Below are 19,976 nucleotides of genomic sequence, written 5' to 3' on the forward strand. Positions count from 1 at the left end.
TGAAACTGAATACACAAAATACATTTATATGTCTGTTGCTCACACACGAAGTCTCGTCTATTCAGTATCCTTTCGCATCACCCATACAATGCCTCAGTTTTCCGAATGTGGTATTCGGTTTCGTCTTATTGTCACCGATGTAAACTAATCTTTAATGTTACACCGAAAATTTAACCTTAACTTGTATTTAAGTGACACAATAGATGAATAGCTTACATTTAAGAGTGAAAGCCGCGTCTGCCCCTTCTGTAATTTATACAAGTGACATTTTGTTCTCCTGGAAAATCTTTCTTTTTTAGGAGAAATGTAAAACAATCTCCTTGGTTGTATAGCTGAGCACTTTGTGTATGTGCAATGAAAGAAAGTTTTGTTGCTGGAGAGGAAAGAAGAAATCTGTTGTTTTTCTTTTCTATGCAAACCAAATAGAAATTCTTTGGCAGAATTCGGATGACGCACATAGGTGATTTTTGCTAATGTGTTTATTCTACTGAAATTGGCAGTGATTGCCTGTGATTAGAACACAAGCAGATGAATGTGGTAGCAAATGATTACTGGGAAAATTAGGAGCTGCATTGAGTGGTGTAGCTTGTCTGGCTATTGGACATTGTAAAGAGTTAATGGAAAGATAATGCTTTGGTGGGTCATTATTTATATGGAAAAGTTCCGTGTGACTAGATCAATCATACCTTTTTCGAATGAGAAGATTATGGGGGGTTCAGCAGCCTTTGTGAACCTAACATTCTCATTTAAATAGGAAAGTGTCCCTAACCACTGAGCACGGTGGCTCAGTGGTTAGCACCCTGGCCTGTGCAGGAACGAGTCTCGGATTAAAATCTCCGCCAGGACTCTATCTGCATGGAGTTTGCAGGTTCTCCCCGTGTTTGCGTGGGTTTCCTCCGGGTACTCCAGTTTCCTCCCACATTCCAAAAATATGCAGTTCTGGTATTTGGCTTCTACCCCAAAATTGACCTTAGATTGTGATATTGATATATGACTATGGTAGGGACATTAGATTGTGAGCGACAGCTAGTGACATGACTATGGACTTTGTACAGCGCTGCGTAATATGTCTGCGCTATAAATACTGTGTAATAATAATAACAGAACCCCCATTTGTTTAAAGGACAGGACAGGAACCCTAGGTGGACAAGGGCAGCAGGCCAATGTGGGTCAATAAACATAATATATCTGCAACAATATAAAAAGGAAGCATACCAACAACTAGCAGATGTTATTAGACATAACATGTTAGGTGTTAGTCCCACATTGCCTATACAGAAAAAAGATAAAATTGTGATTCTGAATGCCAGAATTTTCTATGAGGACCCGTTAAAACACCCCCGGCACTCTCATCACGGTACAGGCTGAATCACTGGGCCTGAAAAAGCTTTCCAAGGATGGACAATATAGATCTAGGAGAACCTGGGTAATCCAGCAAACCTGGAATAGACCTGGTGCAGGATTTAAAGCATTTAGCATTTAATAAATCAGGCTCATTATTATGTATTACTGCAATACCATATCTTGATACATTTCTTTCACAGTGTCATATATTGGGGACACCAAACAACACATTTATATGTACCTTAACATCAAGGAGAGATTGTATATACTTCCACTGAGCATGGTATAGGCATGCAAAATGCCACAAATATTAAAAAATTGTTCCAGAACAATGACTTTGCCAAATGATGAAGCAAGAAAAAGCATGACCCCTTAATAATAAAATCAGTTTGGCAATGGTGGTCCGATATATATTTGCTAATGACATGCTAAATATATCTAAATTGATCTGAAACTAGCCAATCAAATGCTGTAAGTTGCAGGCTCCGTTTAAAGCAAGAGTAATTTGCATGCGCATCAAAGTTTCTAAATCTTGTTGACCATCTGTAGCAATGACTTCTTTTTCTCAGACTTTTCTAAACTTTATTCTTCTTCAGAGTCAGGGACTCTTTTATTAGTTAGCAAACCAGCATTTTAGGAAAAAGATTAGAAATGTAAAGTTTCCTTTACTTTGCAGATGTATAGTCATTTTCTGTATGCAGGGGCACTAATGAAGAAAAAAAATCCTGGAAAGACTTCAGCTTTATGCACACAATTTTCTCTCTCCACATGCAATCTGCTAATAATTTTGCCATTACCTGACCAATGAAATGTTTCCTTCTGACGGAACTCCGGCTGTACAGTTTGATCAGAAAATTAATTCCTTCCTCTTTTTGTGTCAGTGGGAACAGCATGGTCTCCCCCCAGTTCACCTGTCCATTTGATGGCTTTATTAATCGCGTTTTCTTCTTATACAGGAGCCCCTCCGTACTGAACATTTCAGCTTTGACATAGAAACCTGAAAGAATGGCAAACAAAGTAAGGAGGCTATTATTTATTTTCTTAGAACTGTTTTTTACAAATGCATTTCCATTTTTTTGCTAAGGGACAAACTACACCAATGCCTTAAAGTTCATGCAATACTCTAGCTGACATTCCCTGCAAGAGCTAAACCAACCACAGTTTTCCCCTATAAAGCTCCGGCATTCATTGGTGCATTGACCCTAAAACTTTTATCCCTGGGCAAAAGTTTCTTGTTCAGGCTAGTAATTACTGTCAAGAAATATAATCATAAAAAACATCCCAACAAATATAGAAGGAACAAACTTCTGATAAGGTGAGTCAATATGTACTTCTTGAAAATAAACTAAAGTGAACATTTGGCCAGGTTATGGTCATTCAAGTGTTTACATATTCCTGTAAGTGTTTTTCCAAAATCTATCTTACAGTTTGGCCTCACTGCATAAAGTTTTCCTAAAGTCGACCTAACCTGAGACGATGAAAGCCACCATTGCTGAACTCTGAATGCTAATTTCCCCAATCGATCTTTTAGTTTTAATATTTTCACTCTCTCACCTGAAACCATCATTCAGCTAACTGCAGTATAAGTTGTGCCGCATTTAGCTGAACACCTGAGCTGCACCTCATTCTGCATCAGTGATTCAGAAGATATTAAAGGCAGAAGATCAGAACACTGATCATGTAAGTGGCCTTTTTAGAACCAGGACAGTAATACCAGCTTAGACAAACTCTCAGTATACATAATTTTTTGTATCAAAACCTTCCTAAATGAAAATTGTGCCAATAACAGAACTTCTAGCGTGAAAACTCTGCAATATTTCATTCCATTTAGTAGCAGTGTTGTCGGCCTGTCATGTTATACACCTTTGTTTGCCTATTGGGCTGTCTGCCTGATATGACCGCCAACCCAACGGTCTCTGTGAAAAAGTGCATTAGCCAAGCTGAAACTGTTGCTACTAATTGCAAATTGTTATCTTGGCATTGTTACCCTGCAACGTGAAGTGATGCTACTGGCAGGTTTTTCAGACATGAATTTTCAACAGTAAGGCATGATGCCAAGCAAGCTGAAAATATATTGTGGGGTTACATACTCATTAGCAAATACATTTTAATATAAGCTCACAAGACTCTGTAGCAGCAGGAACTGTGGTACAATTGCTCCTCAATGTATTTTAGATATTAGAAGCCTGGCAGTCACTGCTGATAAAAGGAAATAAATTGTGCTACTAAAAACAAAGTAAAAAGATTCTGCTGTAACTTTACAAATAAATTGTCTGTTGCTGCATAATCAGGGAGGGCGTAAAGCCTATTTAATGCTTTTTAGGAATGTGTAAATATTTGAATGTCCATATATTGGCCAAAGCTGCCCTTTATGGTTGGATTCAAACAGGCTGTAACAGATGGCACATTGTAGTTTTTTTTTTCACCTGACAAAGTTTTCTAAATGAAGCCGCTGATCCATTGTATTAAACGTAATGGTTTCATAAGCATCCAAGTGGTTCAGGGTGGTGCAGCACCTGATTTAGGAAAAGAAATGCCATCCCAATATGTGACTATTCCTGTGTATCCAGAACCCATGGGAATTCAGTTCTTCATTCATCCAAACATCAGAAGTGGTTATAAGTAATTCCATCCACTTTGCTTTTAGCAGATGGCAGATGAGATGGGAAGATACAAAGAGTGTGTAAAACATACGTACTTATAGACAGCGGAGTGAGTGAGCTGGGCAGGTTCTGGGCTTTCAGAATTTGGAGCTGGATGCGGTTGTTTATTGCCTGGAAACATGTCCCGATCTGGAGCTCCGCTTGGCAAGACTATGGAGAGGAAAAATAGGAGTCAATAAATATGACGATTTTCATTATTATGGCTGATCTCGATGTGCATGATATACTAACAATAATACAAATAATGCAGCTTTGGTTAGAAAGTTCAGCCCCCATCACATGTTTCCAGCTAGCTTGAGCACCTTTTACAACAAAATAGCCAATAATATGCAAACAAGCTTCCTTCTCATCTTTACCCAGTCACCTAATACAATATATTGACAAAGTGCACCACTTCTACGCAGGGAAATAAGGAACTATCACATTCCCTGCTTTATATCTATATATACATTTTAGTTTCTTCTTTCAGATACAAATCTTTCTTAAACACATTCTTCACTACAAATACAAAAACATCAATCACTACAATTATCAATAACATACGTATTTGTACATCTCTTTGAGAAACGGTCATGGCAAGTCCTGAGAAGATATCGCCATGATCAACATTCTAATTACATAAAAAATGATACAAAATGAAATGAAACACACTTGGGTGCAGTACATGAAGTATGAAAAGTAATTCTAATCAAAGAATACATTTTAGCCTCCTATATATTTTTATTTGAGTTTCCTATATTTATTTTGTACACAAGGTAGTAATATTATATAGAACACTTTTTGTGTTATATATAATATATATCTCCAGAATTCGGTGGGTTCCTGAATATCAATACTGTTGTTGCAGACGAATGTTTTTTTTTTTTTTTTTTATATAATACAAATTTTTACAATATGTGTACTTAATGAACATACGCTATGTTTTAGGAGTTATAAGCCGCCCGTATTGACTAAGCTGCTCTGTGTTTACATTTACTTAGTGCTGGAGATAAGGCAAGTGTCTGTAAAAGGTCAGACATACAGAATAATTCACAGAGCAAATAATTATAAATCCATTAGTTTTGGAGTTATGTTATTGTAAAATTCCAGCACAAAACTTTGTGTTCTCTGTAGTGCCATAAAACACGCAAAATTGTGCAGTTGTGCAAACACCTGCCACGTCTGGACTTCACATCTACCCTGAGAATAAAACTGTGTACATAGAACCGTGACACTTCAAAGATTTCTCTTCTGTAATATCGTATGTCTTGTACTGACGTCACACAGGAAAGGTTGAGTGTTATTTTGTTATAGGTATCTTACGCTTGAAAGGATAAACACGGATCCCATCACAGATGGTGGTAGGCCGGCATATGTTTTACAAATGTATTTGTCTGACTTTTATAGGAAAAGCTGACACATTGAAGCGTGTATTCAAAATTCCTAAAGCGGTATCAGTGTGGTACATTATTAAGGTTCCTTTGGGTGTCATTAGGAATAATGGCAATGTTGTGCATCAGTGCAGATGCTATATTGCGGTAATGCATTCTTATCAATGAGCCCCTAAATTTACTTTTAACCCATTTTTTTGGTATCATTGGGTGTAACGTCATTGCCCTTCCAGATGGATTCATGTTCAATGCAAATCTTGCAAAAATTCCAGCCCATTGCAAGAACATCTTTTATTATTAATTTGCCTGATCTGTGTTCCTTGAACTCTACATGGAAGGACCATAATGCCATCCTTGTCTGGGCTGCATGGGCAAAAGACAAGGATAGGTTACCAGGGAATTAAACTTACCCTATCAGATCATTTTTGTCTAAAAACAATAGTTTATGTACAGTTTCTAATGATATAAATTGATCACATCAGTCATAGACCATACGATCTTTCCCAAGGCTTTACATCACATTAGAACTTGCAGCAATCACACCAATGTTATATAAAAGTGATTGGAGATAAGGTGTCCCAGGCCTACATTTTACACTGTTTTAAATTTTGCTCACCGACACTTTGGAAGACGGAACAAGATCCAACCAGTGGTCCGTTTCTACCTCGTATAGGTCCCGCAGTGATATCGAACATTTGCTGATTGTTCTCTTTCTTGGTGTTAGACTGAGGACCTTAAATACCAGTCTCACTTTCTTCAGGGTCTGTAACTTAATAGCAAACACAAACGTCTCCATGAAATCCATGTCCTGCAATGAAAGATGAGGTGAGTTAATGCAAAGAAGAAATAGAAGAAGATAGATGAATGATGTTGTTGGGCAGCAGGCAAGATACCTGGTGATACATTTTCCAAAAAGTGGGCTATCTTGAACTTTTTTTTCCTGTTTCGTTTCATTCTACCCAATGATAAAAAAAACTTTAGCAATACCTTCTATTTTCATTGTGTCCCTTTACTCCTAATTTCTCTCCGGGATATCGGCACATTGCCCTTTCTGCACTGGTATGCTAAGCTTTTTTCGTAGCTCTGCTTGCTGGTTTACAGAACTCTGTTTATTTCCATCCCTGTTTCCGTCTATGTGAATAAAAACAAGGCTGCTACCTTAACTCTCAAAAGCCTGGCCACATACTGTATGTAGGGAAATTGCTCTTGGCACATATAGTTCTGGGAAAAAAAGAGGGGTTGTCTACATCAATAGGCACTGACCTAACCGCTGCCCATGCAAGGACTGCATCATGGGAGATAGCTGGTTTTGCTACAGGAACAAGGTACAAAAATGCCTGTGAGAAAATGTGGGTAATGCCTGGACTGACGCTTCAACAAAAGAATGTATTGCTCTACTGAACAAATGTAACCTGGTTGCTTTTTTAATTCCAGTTTAGCCTTGAGTAATGGTGTGTTTATATATCCGGGTATATTTTAGTGTCCTAAGCTGCTTTTTGCAGTTCTGCTTCTGACCAACAAGACGTTGATTACAAAGCCAGATTGTGGTGTCAACATCCACTTCCTTTTCTCCAGTAGATTCTCCATAAAGTACAATAATTTAATATCTGGGGACTGAAGCTATAAGATAATGATGCCTTGTATAAAGGACAAAAACACAACCCACTGCTCATAAAACTGAACAAAAAGAAGTTATTAAAATCCACAAGTGCTCTTCCACAATACCTACATATTGCTAAGAATTCTGTTGTAACTGCATAACGCTTAAACTATTGATAGTAAAAGCAGAATGTAATTACTTTGACATTGGTCGCATGACTAGATAGATTTCTAAACTTGGTATTTACATTTTGCAAAGCAACTGATCTGCTAAATGGGCATCTTGAGTTTGAGAGCCTAAAGGTCAGCTTTTACGTCACATCAGTTTGTCACCGTTAAGCTTGGAGTGGAGGTAAAAATATTTTGTTCCTGGAGAAGTCACAAGAAATTCCAAATAAGTTTGTGATGGAGTGTGATCACTACGTCATTCTCATTGCCTGCTGTGTGCCTCACAAGTGTCACTAATGGAGTTGGCGTCCTGACGTCATTAGAAACTAGCATGTTACTGTACGACATGGTCTTATAAGTAATACTTGTTGCAACAAGGTTTTTACCATTTCTAATGGTAATTTAGAATTTACTCTACAGTAGGTGATGTTGATTACTCCTCTGCACTCTCCAGAGAACGGTTGCAACACACTATGGGAGCAGAAAGTATGGTTCAAGCAAAGTCCATAATACAAAGAAACAATTATCCAGTTCACAGGCCTCTCATTGGCATTGAAAGCTTTGCAAAGCTGCATTGCCTGCTTAATACACTATTAGGTGTCCTCCAAAGTCTGCCAAGTATTCAGAGATTTGGCATATGGGCCACTTGATCATGCAGCTGCAGGATTCTTGTGGTCTTGTCCTATTATAAAAACCCACCAGAAGGTTCCAAGCTGTCATTTTGGTAGCTGGGCCTTTTCCAGCCAATTCATCAGATTTAGCTCTTATCTAGCAAGTGAGAAAGCCTTTCCTCATTGCCAGGATAAAGAACAAGGGAGACATTGGTTTAGTTTGGGGTCACTTTACATCTGTAACTATTTTACCAACCATGCAAATCAGCACATGTAATTAGTTGTCTTTTGAACCAAGGATGCTAATCAGGTGCATACCTAAAAATTTAGTGTGCAGTAAAATTTAGATAGACCAAATATTTCCAAGCACCCAACACCAAATGAAAGAATGAAAAATTTATTTCTGGTGCTACAGCAAACTTTGGGCCCCATCTCCCCACACGCAGGCTAACAGGCAACAAATACATTAACAAACACTAACATAGAGTAACACAAGTTTCATATTCCACCATGCATGAGTTCATAAAGTTTCCTTCAGCTCCTGCAGGCAGGTACAAATATTGAATCCTCCATTGGTTTATAGCCCAATATTTATTGTTGTAAACATAGTGCTCTTCTGGAATGGGGTAATCCGCTTTGTTTACCTCCTAAAACCAAACTAACCATGACAATTTGACCTGGGTGATCACAGTTAAATACTGTTAATTGCAAAAGCAATTATCCAGCATGTCATCAGCAAGAAAATCCTTACACGTGGCCGGTTCCTAATAACGCCCTTAACAGTGCACTCACCAGAGCGGCTTCCTTTGCAGAGGACTTGAAGTGGACGGCTTTGGGGAGGGTAATGGTGCCTTTAATGAAGACGTTCGGAGAATCCCCGCAGCTTGCTGGCCAGTACAGGTCTTTCAGCTATTTAAGAAGCAGAAAGAAGGTCTGGTTTATTCTTCTAAAGGAACCATACATTTCATCGCAAATATCACACAATTGGACATATGCAGTCCCTGAGGGAGAGAACCTGTCACCAGAACACAGTACAAATTTTCCCAGTAGTAAAAAGTTACAACATGTCTAACATCTTCAAATTGAGCAAAAAATACAAGCAACTATGGCACCAAGTTGAAATATAAAAAATTTTAACAAAGGTCAAAATGGATACTTTAGGAGTTTGTACTCTCAATATAAGTACTATAAACAAACAAAAAAAACACATTGAAAATTTTATTTGGACCCTATTATGTTTAAATAAAAAGAACTGGAATAGAATAGTTTTATTCTAGCATTTCTGGCAGCCCATTTGGTTTATCCATGCACTATTCCACCACTGACACTTCCGTAAGGTTTTGCAACACTTAACACTTCCGGAAGCTTTAGATGCTGGCGTCCCATGCCACAAGCTTTGGTTCCATCTTCAAACCCCTACATTCCTAGATTTAGTCTGCAAACAGGACCACCGTGCCTGGCATGGAACCACAGCACCTGGCATGGGGTCACAGGCATCAAACACACTCAGAAATGCCGACCTTTACGACAGCAGCATAACTTTCAGATATGCACAATATAGTGATCACTGTCCTGAAACTCCTTTCCTTTTTCCAATATTGTTCATGTCTTCATATATATCAGTGCATGATGGCCAATGACAAACATCCCAAATTGTAGAACTCCTAAATTCATTATTGTGACCACATTGTTCCAAGCTTGCTATTCCCTAATTTTTAACACGTCTAAACTCTGCGTGCTGCTTAAACACATCTAATCCCAGTTCCTGAAACCTCCGGTGGAAATTTCTAGCTTTAATCCTAAAACATGATGGGGATTTAGTGCAAAGAAATATTGCAGGTAGTTACATACAGCACAGTTCCAAAAAATGTTCAGAGTTTGTCTGCAAACTTTGCACAACTATAAATGCCCGGGGCGCTGCATTCTTACTTGTATCACGGTGATCCAGATTTGTTCCACGGCAGTGACGTATCGCAGCTTGAAATTCAGTCTTCCAAATTCCCGCTCGTTATCAGACAATGTTATTGTATCTGCAGAAAGAAAAATGCTGTAATATAGATTACACTCAATATTAATCAGTAAATAATAAAGCCTATATATATGCAGTGTCATTACCTGACCTGGTATCAACCTCTTGCAATCTTCTGTACAGAGTTCAGAAAGAGAGATGCACAGCACAAGGGGCAAATCAGTACATGTGCTGACAAAGAACATGCTAATAGGAGGAGAGGGTGATTAAAATAATCTTTATTTGTGCTGCTTCAATACTGCTTTTGAATTTGTGGGTTCAATACTGCTGGCCATCATTTAACCTAGAAGACTAGGAACATCTAGTGTAGGAAAATCCTGCACAGGATGCCTTGATATTGAAGATGTATATTGCAGCAAAACCTGCTTTTTCATTGTATTGTTCGATTTAGTTCAATATATATTAATATATTTTTTTTTCTTTAATGCATAAAGGTAACAATACATTGTTCAGATGTGTCTTATTATGCAATCAATCTGTTGATTAACTGGAAGCATGCACATTGTGTTAGACTATGGGATGAAAAAATTTGTTTGTAGGGAGATTAATTTAAAGTATGTGGAGTCTGTAAATTTCAGTATGGATTCCTAGCGTATTTATTTCTTTAGAAATAGGCCAAATTCTGCAAATCAAGTTGATTACTAGTCTTACCAAGGCTGCGGTTGCTCCCTTGTGAATCTTTCCTGGAAGAATTGCTGCTTCGGATGCTGGAGACAGAATCGTATCTCTGAAAAATAACATATTCTCAATTAATGGGAGGTTATTATTAATAATAGTAATTAACCATGTTTATATAGCGCCAACATGTTACACAGCGCTGTACATTAAATAGGAGTTGCAACTAACAGACAGATACAAACAATGACAAAGGAAGAGGGAAGGACTCTGTCGAGAAGAGCTTACAAAGAGGAGGGATGATATGGATTGATGAGTGAGTAGAAAGTGTTTAAGAGACAGAAGAAGAGGGGTAGGTGAGGTTGAAGCGCTGGGTTTTAAGTACTCTTTTAAATGAGAAGAAAGTAGGAGCAAGCCGAATAGGAAGAGGAAGACCATTCCAGAGAGTGGGGGCAGCTCTAGAAAAGTTTTGGATCCATGCATGTGATGAGGTTATGAGTGAGGAAGTCAATAGAATATGAACAGTGGCATAAAATGAAATAGGGGTTGCAAATGATAGATCGATGCAAACAATGACACAATAAGAAGGTAGGACCCTGCCCAGAAGTGCTTACAATCTAAGAGAAGGAGGATATGGAATGGTGAGTGAGTTTTGAGGGTTTTGGAGACCGAAGAAGAAGGGTAGGTAAATGGGCAGAAAGTTGGAGCAAGCTGAATAGGACAAGAAAGACTTTTCCAGAGAGTCGGGGCAGCTCTAGAAAAGTCTTAGAGCTGCGTGTGTGATGAGGTTATGAGTGAGGAAGTCCATAGAATACAAACAGTGGGATAGAATCAGTTGTGGGCAGAATATCTGTTTCAGACGTGCTTTTACACTGCATTACATCACATTCCCTAATCTTTGTATTCAGAAGGTGGGTTATGAGTGAGGAAGTCATGAGTAGGAGTGAAGAGAGTGAAGAGTTGTGGCATATCCCCTCCCCCCCAACCCTACTGAATACCCTCGGCTGAATAGAATAATGTGGGTGACAACACTTTTTACTGCCTGCAATTTTGCACACTGTGTGCCCTGGCTCTGCCTGTTCTTTGTACTGTATTATAATACATGGGGGACCACCCCAAACTCTCTCCCTCCAGAAGGACTCCAAAGTACTTCTCCCTTCCCACCGTTAAGCATACAAAGCACACGCATTTAGCTGCTAATTGCTGCTGGAACTTCTGTTTTCTTTCTACATTTCTGCATTTGCAGATGGCAAGGCATGCCAATCCCCTAGCAATAGGCAGAAACATTTCAGTGCAAGAAGTAGATGTTCATGTAAACCCCATACCCTGGTAGCAGTACATACAATAAATAAATAATATTTCATTGTATTTATAAATGTATTCAAATGTAGATCAACTGTATAATCTTTGATCTGCGTATGACATCACCGTGCATTTTTTGCATCATGTTTTATTTTTGTCTTTTTGTGTATAACTTCCATGGACAATAAAATATAATTTGCAATACAAATTACAAAAAAGCCCGGTTTCCCCCCTAAAAGTATAGCTTTGTATATCACATAGGTATTTCCATATCAACCAGCTCATAATGGAAATATACAAATTGCTTTGGGTATTTTGGAGTTCTACAGGTACAAAAGCTAAAATGATCAACGTTGGATCTTCGCATATCACAGAACCTGATAGTGATTTGTATTGGCAACCTGACTTCACATATCCAGTTATTACATTCCACCCAATTATTACACGCCATGCATAGTTTGGTATACTTTCCAGTACCTGAATAAGGCTGCTCAGATCATACAGAGAAGTGCTGAGTCCGGCAGAATCGCTTGTTTTGATGTTCCTCAAGTCACAGACTGAAACAAACCCAAAGATTAAAGGATTTAGTTACAGCATTGAGTTATTCATTGCAAGGAAAAGACTGTCAGATGAAACTGTAATCTGTGAGTGAATGATAATGCTATATTGTTTCACTTCCTTAACCTTTCTGCAAAATGCATTTAGCTCCCACTACTAGGTGTAAATATAAGATTTTGGCAACAGACCTTGAACAACATGTAGAATTTTTTTATCCTGCTTGTCTATTACACCGTGATACCTTTCTCTAAACACTCAAAATCCTTATTACATCCTACCCATGTCTTATCATTCATCTAGTCTGTGTGAATGTGTAGCGGCATTCATAGTTCCTTGTGAGCTGTTCAAACACTGTCATGATTAATGTCCCAATCATCAGAGGAAAGTCATAAGTCATTATTTGCTGTAGATTGCTGTGTGGACAATGTATCAGAGAAACAGGATGGAGGAAGTTATAATCCAGCTGTAAAGTAAGATTCCTATTATCTGTATTCACAATAAAGTGTCCTTTAAAGTGAGGACTATTACTGTACCAAGTCAATGCTTGAAACTAATTTTAGCGGAGATTCAGGGGCTAATTGATTAAGGAGATAAAAAAGGGCAATCAACAAGGGTGCATATGTAATTATTCAGTTGTGTGCAGATGAAAATATGAATTTGCTTTTCACATTATTGGATAACAGAAGTCAATCCTAACTTTTTAAATGTGAACAATATGCATGGAATAAACATAGGCAGGGGCAGCTTTAAATAAAAAGGGACCCAGGGCTAATGTGATGTAGGGTCCTATATGTAGAGCATTTCACAGCAGCATTCCTATTTTCTTATTGCTAAATTGTTCAATGGGGGCTTTGGTTCATTTGAAAAGCATCTTCATGAATTACCTGAGCCATACATTCTTGCTGCATCTGGACTTAGCGTTCCCCGCCTGTTCAGATCGGGTGAAATGTGCTGCAGGACATAGCCCGGGTTGTACACTGCGTCATAGTTCGCTCCATAGTGATACACGGCAGACAATTCACTCTTCCTGTCTGTGAATGTGGCCCTTGCAGATCCTGAGTGACCGAAGATAAAGACGTCACAATACAAGGTGTGTACTTACCACTGACAGTGCAGAGGATTGGAATGAGATAAAAGCATACAAAAATCTGTCATAGAACAGATGACAAACCTATTGTCCTGTCCATCTTATATTGTTTTTATAGGCATTATTCCATAAAAATGACTCAGGTGTCTGGTGCATAATGATGAGACAAAATATTTCATGGGTAGCAAGTATATTTCAAGTAGAAAAGCATTAGGACCCCTATCAGGTGTTTATTACAATCTCTGTATTCTCCACAGAAATGTTTTTAAGCCAGGTGGTAAGACATTGTAGTCGTGTGGTCGTTTCTTGTGATGTGACCCAACTTTTCAGTAACCACCCAAAAACACACAGGACAGGTGGCCACTAAGTGCTGGGTGGTGCGCCCTGCTAAAAGGGACCGGGGAGAACACTGCAATTTGTGACCCTGCTGGGGATATTCATCCCCCCCCCCATTGCCAGTAGTAAGCAGGAAAGAATGTGATAAAAATACTAAACATCTACTGTAGTGGAGCAAAATGAAAGAGGAAATCTTTCAATGGAGACCAATAGGGGTTTTCCCTTTCTTTGCAGAGATATCCACTTCCTGTTGTGTCCCAGGTAACAAGAGTATAGGGAAAGTTTGTATCAGGACACTAATAAAAATCAGGAATTCAAATTTCATCATCCCTCACTACAGCAATAAAACATTTCAATTTATTTTTTTTATGTATTTTAAACAAATTGGGTGTTATTGTTTCCAACCGTATGTAATAATTGTGACATTCACATTTTACACGCCTTGTCTTTTTTCCTATTTTTATGCTTTCATTTGCATTGGCAATGCATAGGTGGATTTGCTTCCAGCCGCTATCTGTAGGTCAGAAAATTCCTTTGCTAAGATAAAACATTTACATGATAAGCAAGCCAGTGATTGTGAGCAGAGTGGTAAACTTGCAAAAGCGATAAAACCCATTTAGGTTTTAAACTGTGGCTTTTGTCTGTAGACTTTGCAACTATCTGATCTTTTCTATACCGGATCCAGCTTAGTGCTAATGTTATATTAAGGTTTGGTCAATCTAAATGTGGCTATCGTAAAGCCTTTGCTCCCTTTGCTGCCCAGTCCAATTGTAATTGGGTTGTGATGGCGCTGCGTAATATGTTGGCGCGATATAAATCCTGTTTATTAATAATAATAATAATAATAACGGCGAAAGGTTGGAGCCAGCATCAGAATCACAGACCTGGCGCTCCGAGTTCTGACACCAATCACCTGTGCTCAGAGATGGACAATTGTTTGTTGAAGAATTTATCCTTTTAAATTACACAGAACACAAAACTTGCCTTTCAAGCCTTCCATGTGGGTGGGGCTGGTCAGGTTTCTTGGCTGAACATACGATGGTGTGAACGTTGGAACGACAAATGGAACGTCTCTTCCATCTGCGGGTAGCTTGGAGAGCAGATAATCCTCCGTACAGCCAACTTGTCGTTTTATTGATACAGATGACATCGGAGGGAGATCAACAATGTGTGAACTTTTTCTGGCAGCCTCTGCACATTCTGAATCTGGCAAGGCAGGAAAGAACGGAAAATTTTTAGGAAATGATAGATATATATATATATATCTATCATCAGTTAGAGTTGGGTTATTATAAAAGACTTAAAATACACACATACTGTATATTAAAGGGGATTCTTAAAGTAGAATTAAACCATGCCCACATTTCATCGTGGAGCAACTATTTTCTTCCTTCTCTTCCTTGTGATCTTCAACCATCTTGATGGGGGTAATTCCTGCACAAGTGCTCAGGAGTTCATTTAGTCCCGACAACCGCAGGGGAAGCAGAGATGTGCCGGGGAAGCAGAGATGTGCCGGATATCCTTGCAACCAACAATGAGGTGCACATGCTCTGCTCGGATCAAGCAGGTGGGTATGCCTATTGTAGGAGGGACATCTCCAATCCCTTCCTGCAATAAAGCCCTGCCCTGATCACAAATGTGTAAAGCGTAACTTTAACGTTGCTTTATAGCCCAACTAAACACAATCCTGAAATCAAATTCTAACAAGTTATAAGATTATCATTAAACTGTATTTCTAAAGCACCAACATATTACACTGTACTGCGCTGTACATGAAATAGGAGTTGCAAGTGATAGACCGATACAAACAATGACCCAGGAAAAAAGGAGGACCCTGCCCAGAAGAGCTTACAATCTAAGAGAAGGGGGATATGGAATGGTGAGTGAATAGTGAGGGTTTAAGAGACAGAAGAAGATGGGTAGTTGAGGTTGAAATGTTGGGTTTTGAGGGCTCTTTTAAAGGAGCAGAAAGTAGGAACAAGCTGAAGAGGATGAGCAAGACCATTCTAGAGAGTCGGAGCAGCTCTAGAAACGTTTTGGAGCCGTGAGTGTAATGAGGTTATGAGTGAGGAAGTCCATGGAGTACAAACAGTGGGATAGAATCAGTTGTGGGCAGAATATCTGTTTCAGACGTGCTTTTACACTGCATTACATCCCATTCCCTAATCTCTGTATTCAGAAGGTGGGAGGGTCAATCAAATATGACCATGACAAGTCATATTTTCCAAGAAGGAAAAACATGTCGGTGTGCGTAGTTGGGTTTCTGGTCTTTCCGGAGATCAGATGAAATGAAAACTTGCCATATAGTTAAACTCCAGTTCCAACCAACCCAGGCACCATTACCTGTGCACACCCTAGCTTTCTTGCTTTTCTGAAACCATCATGCTACCTGAGTATGGAATAACTAATAATTATTATAGTAATATTTTTATTAATTTTATCAACATTTTTTTTTAACTGTACACCTACAGAGTTCCAAATTTCTAAGGAATGTAAATGAGCCTACCAGTGCTACTTTACATACGGCTAGTCGATATAGCTGATATATGTTACTGCTTCTACTATGCAATTTCTAAAGTCCGTTTCCATCCACAAGCTGCAGTAGTTTATTATTATTGTTAGTTTATTCATAATACGGACACAAAGATTTTTAAATAGGAGACTTTAAAAAGTTAAATTATAGCAGAAAGACCGATGACAGCAGCAAATCTTAGTGCAGGACAGATGAGACACTGTTAGGCGGTTCAGCAAGGTGATAATATGTGTGTACTCTATGTACTCCTTTAGTAAATATCTGTGCAAACCTGGACTCTCCCTGTAAGCCACATTTGTACAGCAAAAGGTGACGTTACCGGTGTCACATCTACAGTGTCACTAATGACATTTTAATAAGTCCTCAGCTGGCAGAGAGACTGAGATAAAATTCCATCGGCTCGGGGAAAGCAGCCAGTTAAATTCAAGCACCTGATGCCAATTGACAAATAGGAGACAAGAGAACTCTTTCCAAATTTCTCAGATAAAAATAAATGATCCTTTTTCTCTTAACTCGCGTGGCATTACACTTTCATCAGTTCAAATACCATAGACAGACCATAAATAATGTAGTTCTTTTACAAAAGACACATTTCCATATATGTAAACTGTTTGACTTGCAGAAATATTTGGCTATGAGCCTCCAGCTAAAACTTTTTTCTTAACGTCTGAATAAAGCTGGAAAGGTTTTAGATTCTTTTCTTTCTTTTTTTTTATTTCTTTTTTTGGAAGGGTTTTTTGTTCACTTTCTGTTTTGGTGGCATGTTGTCATAATGTATCACTAGGACAGAAAATTAAGGGATATTACACAGTCATATGAAAGCAGAATGGAACCCTGGCCAAGGTAGCACTTTAAAACCCCCCAATCTGAGATTGATAAGGATAAAATATTGCAAAAGTTACAATGAAGGGGGGACCCTCTGTATTACCTGTAGTGCTAAGACCTCCTCAGACACCAACTGCCTGCAAGTACATTGTGGGGTGAAGGACAGATGCACAGCTGTTATCACTAATTCTCTACCCTTGGATTATTGCAGGAATATTGGCATACTAGATACCCCAGCCCCTAAAATAAAATGCAGCACTGTAATCTTGCCTGAAACCACTTTTTTTAGGATACAATAATGCCAATGTTTAGGATAACACTGTGGTCATGCGGGCTGATGCAGATGGGGGTCACAGGGAGCTTTAGTTATACCCTTAGTTGTAGTTTGGCCCCTTGGACATCTATTCATCCAACCTCTTGTCTAGATTACCCTGTAAATGTTCAAAAAGCTTATGAGTTGTAAATGGCATTTAGATGAACATGTTTTGTTTTAAACTTATGTTAAACAGATAATTTATTCATACAATATATATACAATTATTATGATTATTAAACAGGATTTATATAGCGCCAACATATTACGCAGCGCTATACATTAAATAGGGATTGCAAATACAATGAATACATATGGTACAGAAAATGTACTAGTTGTAGTAAGTATTACCTCTTCAGCACTTAGGGGATCAGATACCAATAACTTAAAGGGTTATCAGGTTATAGTCAATTAAACTGTGAGAAGATGATGTATCCTTCTGACGCGTTTCGCCTATCCGGGTTACTTCAGAGGTATAAAGTGGCTGCAAGTGTTGGATTAAAAGTTTTGGTGACAAGGTGATGATTCTTAGAAGTGTACTTTACTCCAGGTATTTTTAGGAGTAATGCAGAGTAAGGCTGCAACAAGATCAGACCCCACCTGCCTGAAGAATTCAAATGCTCAACACGTATGTGACGCAACCATTTTGATTTAGTCCTAATGGAAGCTTACTTGCCATAGTCTTCATTACATCCTACAAGATAAATTTCAGAGAATCCTCACCTTGTCACTAAAACTTTTGATCCAACACTTGCAGCCACTCTGACTTTCATTCTTCTTTGAAGAAGCCAGGATGGTCGAAACGCGTCAGGTATTCTTATACACCATCTTGTCAGGGTTTATTGGACTATAACACGAAAGTTATTAGGATCTAAATCCCTAAGTGCTGAAGGGGTAATCCTTACTACAACTGATACATTTCCTGTACCATATGTATTTATTGTATATATATTGTATGAATAAAATATCTGTTCAACATATGTTTGAAATAACACATGTTCATTTAAATGCCATATACAACCCTACTTTTTTTGTTTCTCTGAAACCCTCCCTCTAGGGAACCCATATGCTTTTTGAATACGGATTATGTCCTGAGGGACTTTGGGGATTGCAAGACAGATTACATAGGGCCGGGGTGTCAAACTCAATTACGCAGTGGGCCAAAATTAAAAGCTTCAACAAAGTCGCTGGCTAAATTTGCAACTGAATAAGCACCGCTACTACAATTCCCTGTGTCTATAAAAGTCCAATGCGGGGCCACGCATAGGCAGAGAGGCCGCTGGTCTATTGACGCAAGTTATGGCCGAAATTGTAGTAGCGCCGCTATTTCAATGCAGCAGCGGGTCAGCTGCAATACATATTTGGGATTCCTTTGGGGACCAAAAGAAAGTACGCAGGCCAGAGTTTGACACCCCTGACATAGGGGGATATACAACATATTAGGTATCCTTTTGTATAATTAGGCTGTAAATGATTGCATATTGTGCAGACAATAAAGGTAAACATTTTTTAATTTAGATATCACTAAGGGTCATGTACTGTGTAAAGTTACAGATTGGGAAATTAGGAAAAAACTGTTTTGTAAGGCATATTAAGGTTATCAATGGTAACCTCCTTCAGAAAATGCTAGCACCTGGCTGTCCATTGTTTCAGTCATTGCTGACTCATTGACATAGAACAAGCGTGCAGTCAAAGTAAAGTCAAGTCTGCTGATCTGCATATTTGTTCAGGATTGTTCACTCAACATACCTTATGTCGAAACCCAAAAAATCAACATGGCAGCCAAGCAACTAGTACCCTGGAGGTCAGCAATGGCAATCAACCTACTTCCCTCAGGGCTCATTTACAGCAAAAAATTGCTAGGAGGTAGAATTGTTAGCCTAGGCAGACATGCAGAGTCTCTTCTGTCATAAATTCTCTCTTTTATTCCTAGAATGTTTTTTACAACTCTATAAAAAACATTTATTTGTGCACACTGCCTGTGGCACAATGTGCAGCGCAAGCTCATGTCTTGTTTCTAGAATTTGTACGACCCTGAGAATGGCGTCATGTGCCAGAACTCCAGTACACATGTGCATTGTTCACCCCGATAACATCACATCTAAATGACTGGCAGGGATCTCATCGGCCATGGATAGTAAGGGGAACCTTGTATTACCAGGGGAGGGCACACTAGCAGATAACTGTGCCATAATAAGGGGGCACTCTGCATCTGGAGGAAAAGAAGTTTAAGCTCCGCATAAGGAAGGGATTCTTCACTGTAAGGTCTGTGAAAATGTGGAATTGGCTCCCTCAGGAAGTAGTTTCAGCAAGTTCTATAGAAAAGCTGGATGATTTCTAGAAGCACAGAATATACCTGGGGATTAAAGCTTAATGTAACAGGGACTGCTGATCTAGGATCCAGGGAACATCCAATTGGCTCATGGAATCAGGAAGATTTTTTTTCACCCCATTTTTTTTTTTACCCAGGATTTTTTTTGCCTTCCTCTGGATCAACTGTCCATAGGGTTTTTTATCTGGGGTGTGTTTATTTTTCTAGTAGTTGTACTTTTTTCAACCTAACTATGTAATAATGTGTAATTTGCTGTACTTGAACATTCACCCAAGAGTTCACCCCTCCTGC

The 19,976-nt window shown here is 38.8% G+C and overlaps 1 protein-coding gene across 3 annotated transcripts in view; it reads right to left on the reverse strand.

Moving 5' to 3' along the window:
- The window catches only part of TC2N (tandem C2 domains, nuclear), a 42,642-nt gene that overhangs the window by 5,713 nt on the left and 16,953 nt on the right, over positions 1-19,976 (reverse strand). For all 3 annotated transcript variants that reach the window (XM_072428098.1, XM_072428097.1, XM_072428099.1), the window contains 9 exons: positions 14,667-14,888; positions 13,144-13,314; positions 12,179-12,258; positions 10,436-10,511; positions 9,685-9,785; positions 8,548-8,664; positions 5,994-6,185; positions 4,043-4,157; positions 2,142-2,341 (listed from right to left, as the gene is read on the reverse strand). In XM_072428098.1, the coding sequence (XP_072284199.1) occupies positions 2,142-2,341; positions 4,043-4,157; positions 5,994-6,185; positions 8,548-8,664; positions 9,685-9,785; positions 10,436-10,511; positions 12,179-12,258; positions 13,144-13,314; positions 14,667-14,888 (1,274 nt within the window). The remainder of the gene's footprint in view (positions 1-2,141; positions 2,342-4,042; positions 4,158-5,993; positions 6,186-8,547; positions 8,665-9,684; positions 9,786-10,435; positions 10,512-12,178; positions 12,259-13,143; positions 13,315-14,666; positions 14,889-19,976) is intronic.

The sequence above is a fragment of the Pyxicephalus adspersus genome, chromosome 12 (genome assembly GCF_032062135.1).
Source record: "Pyxicephalus adspersus chromosome 12, UCB_Pads_2.0, whole genome shotgun sequence".
Classification (NCBI taxonomy): Eukaryota; Metazoa; Chordata; class Amphibia; order Anura; family Pyxicephalidae; genus Pyxicephalus; species Pyxicephalus adspersus.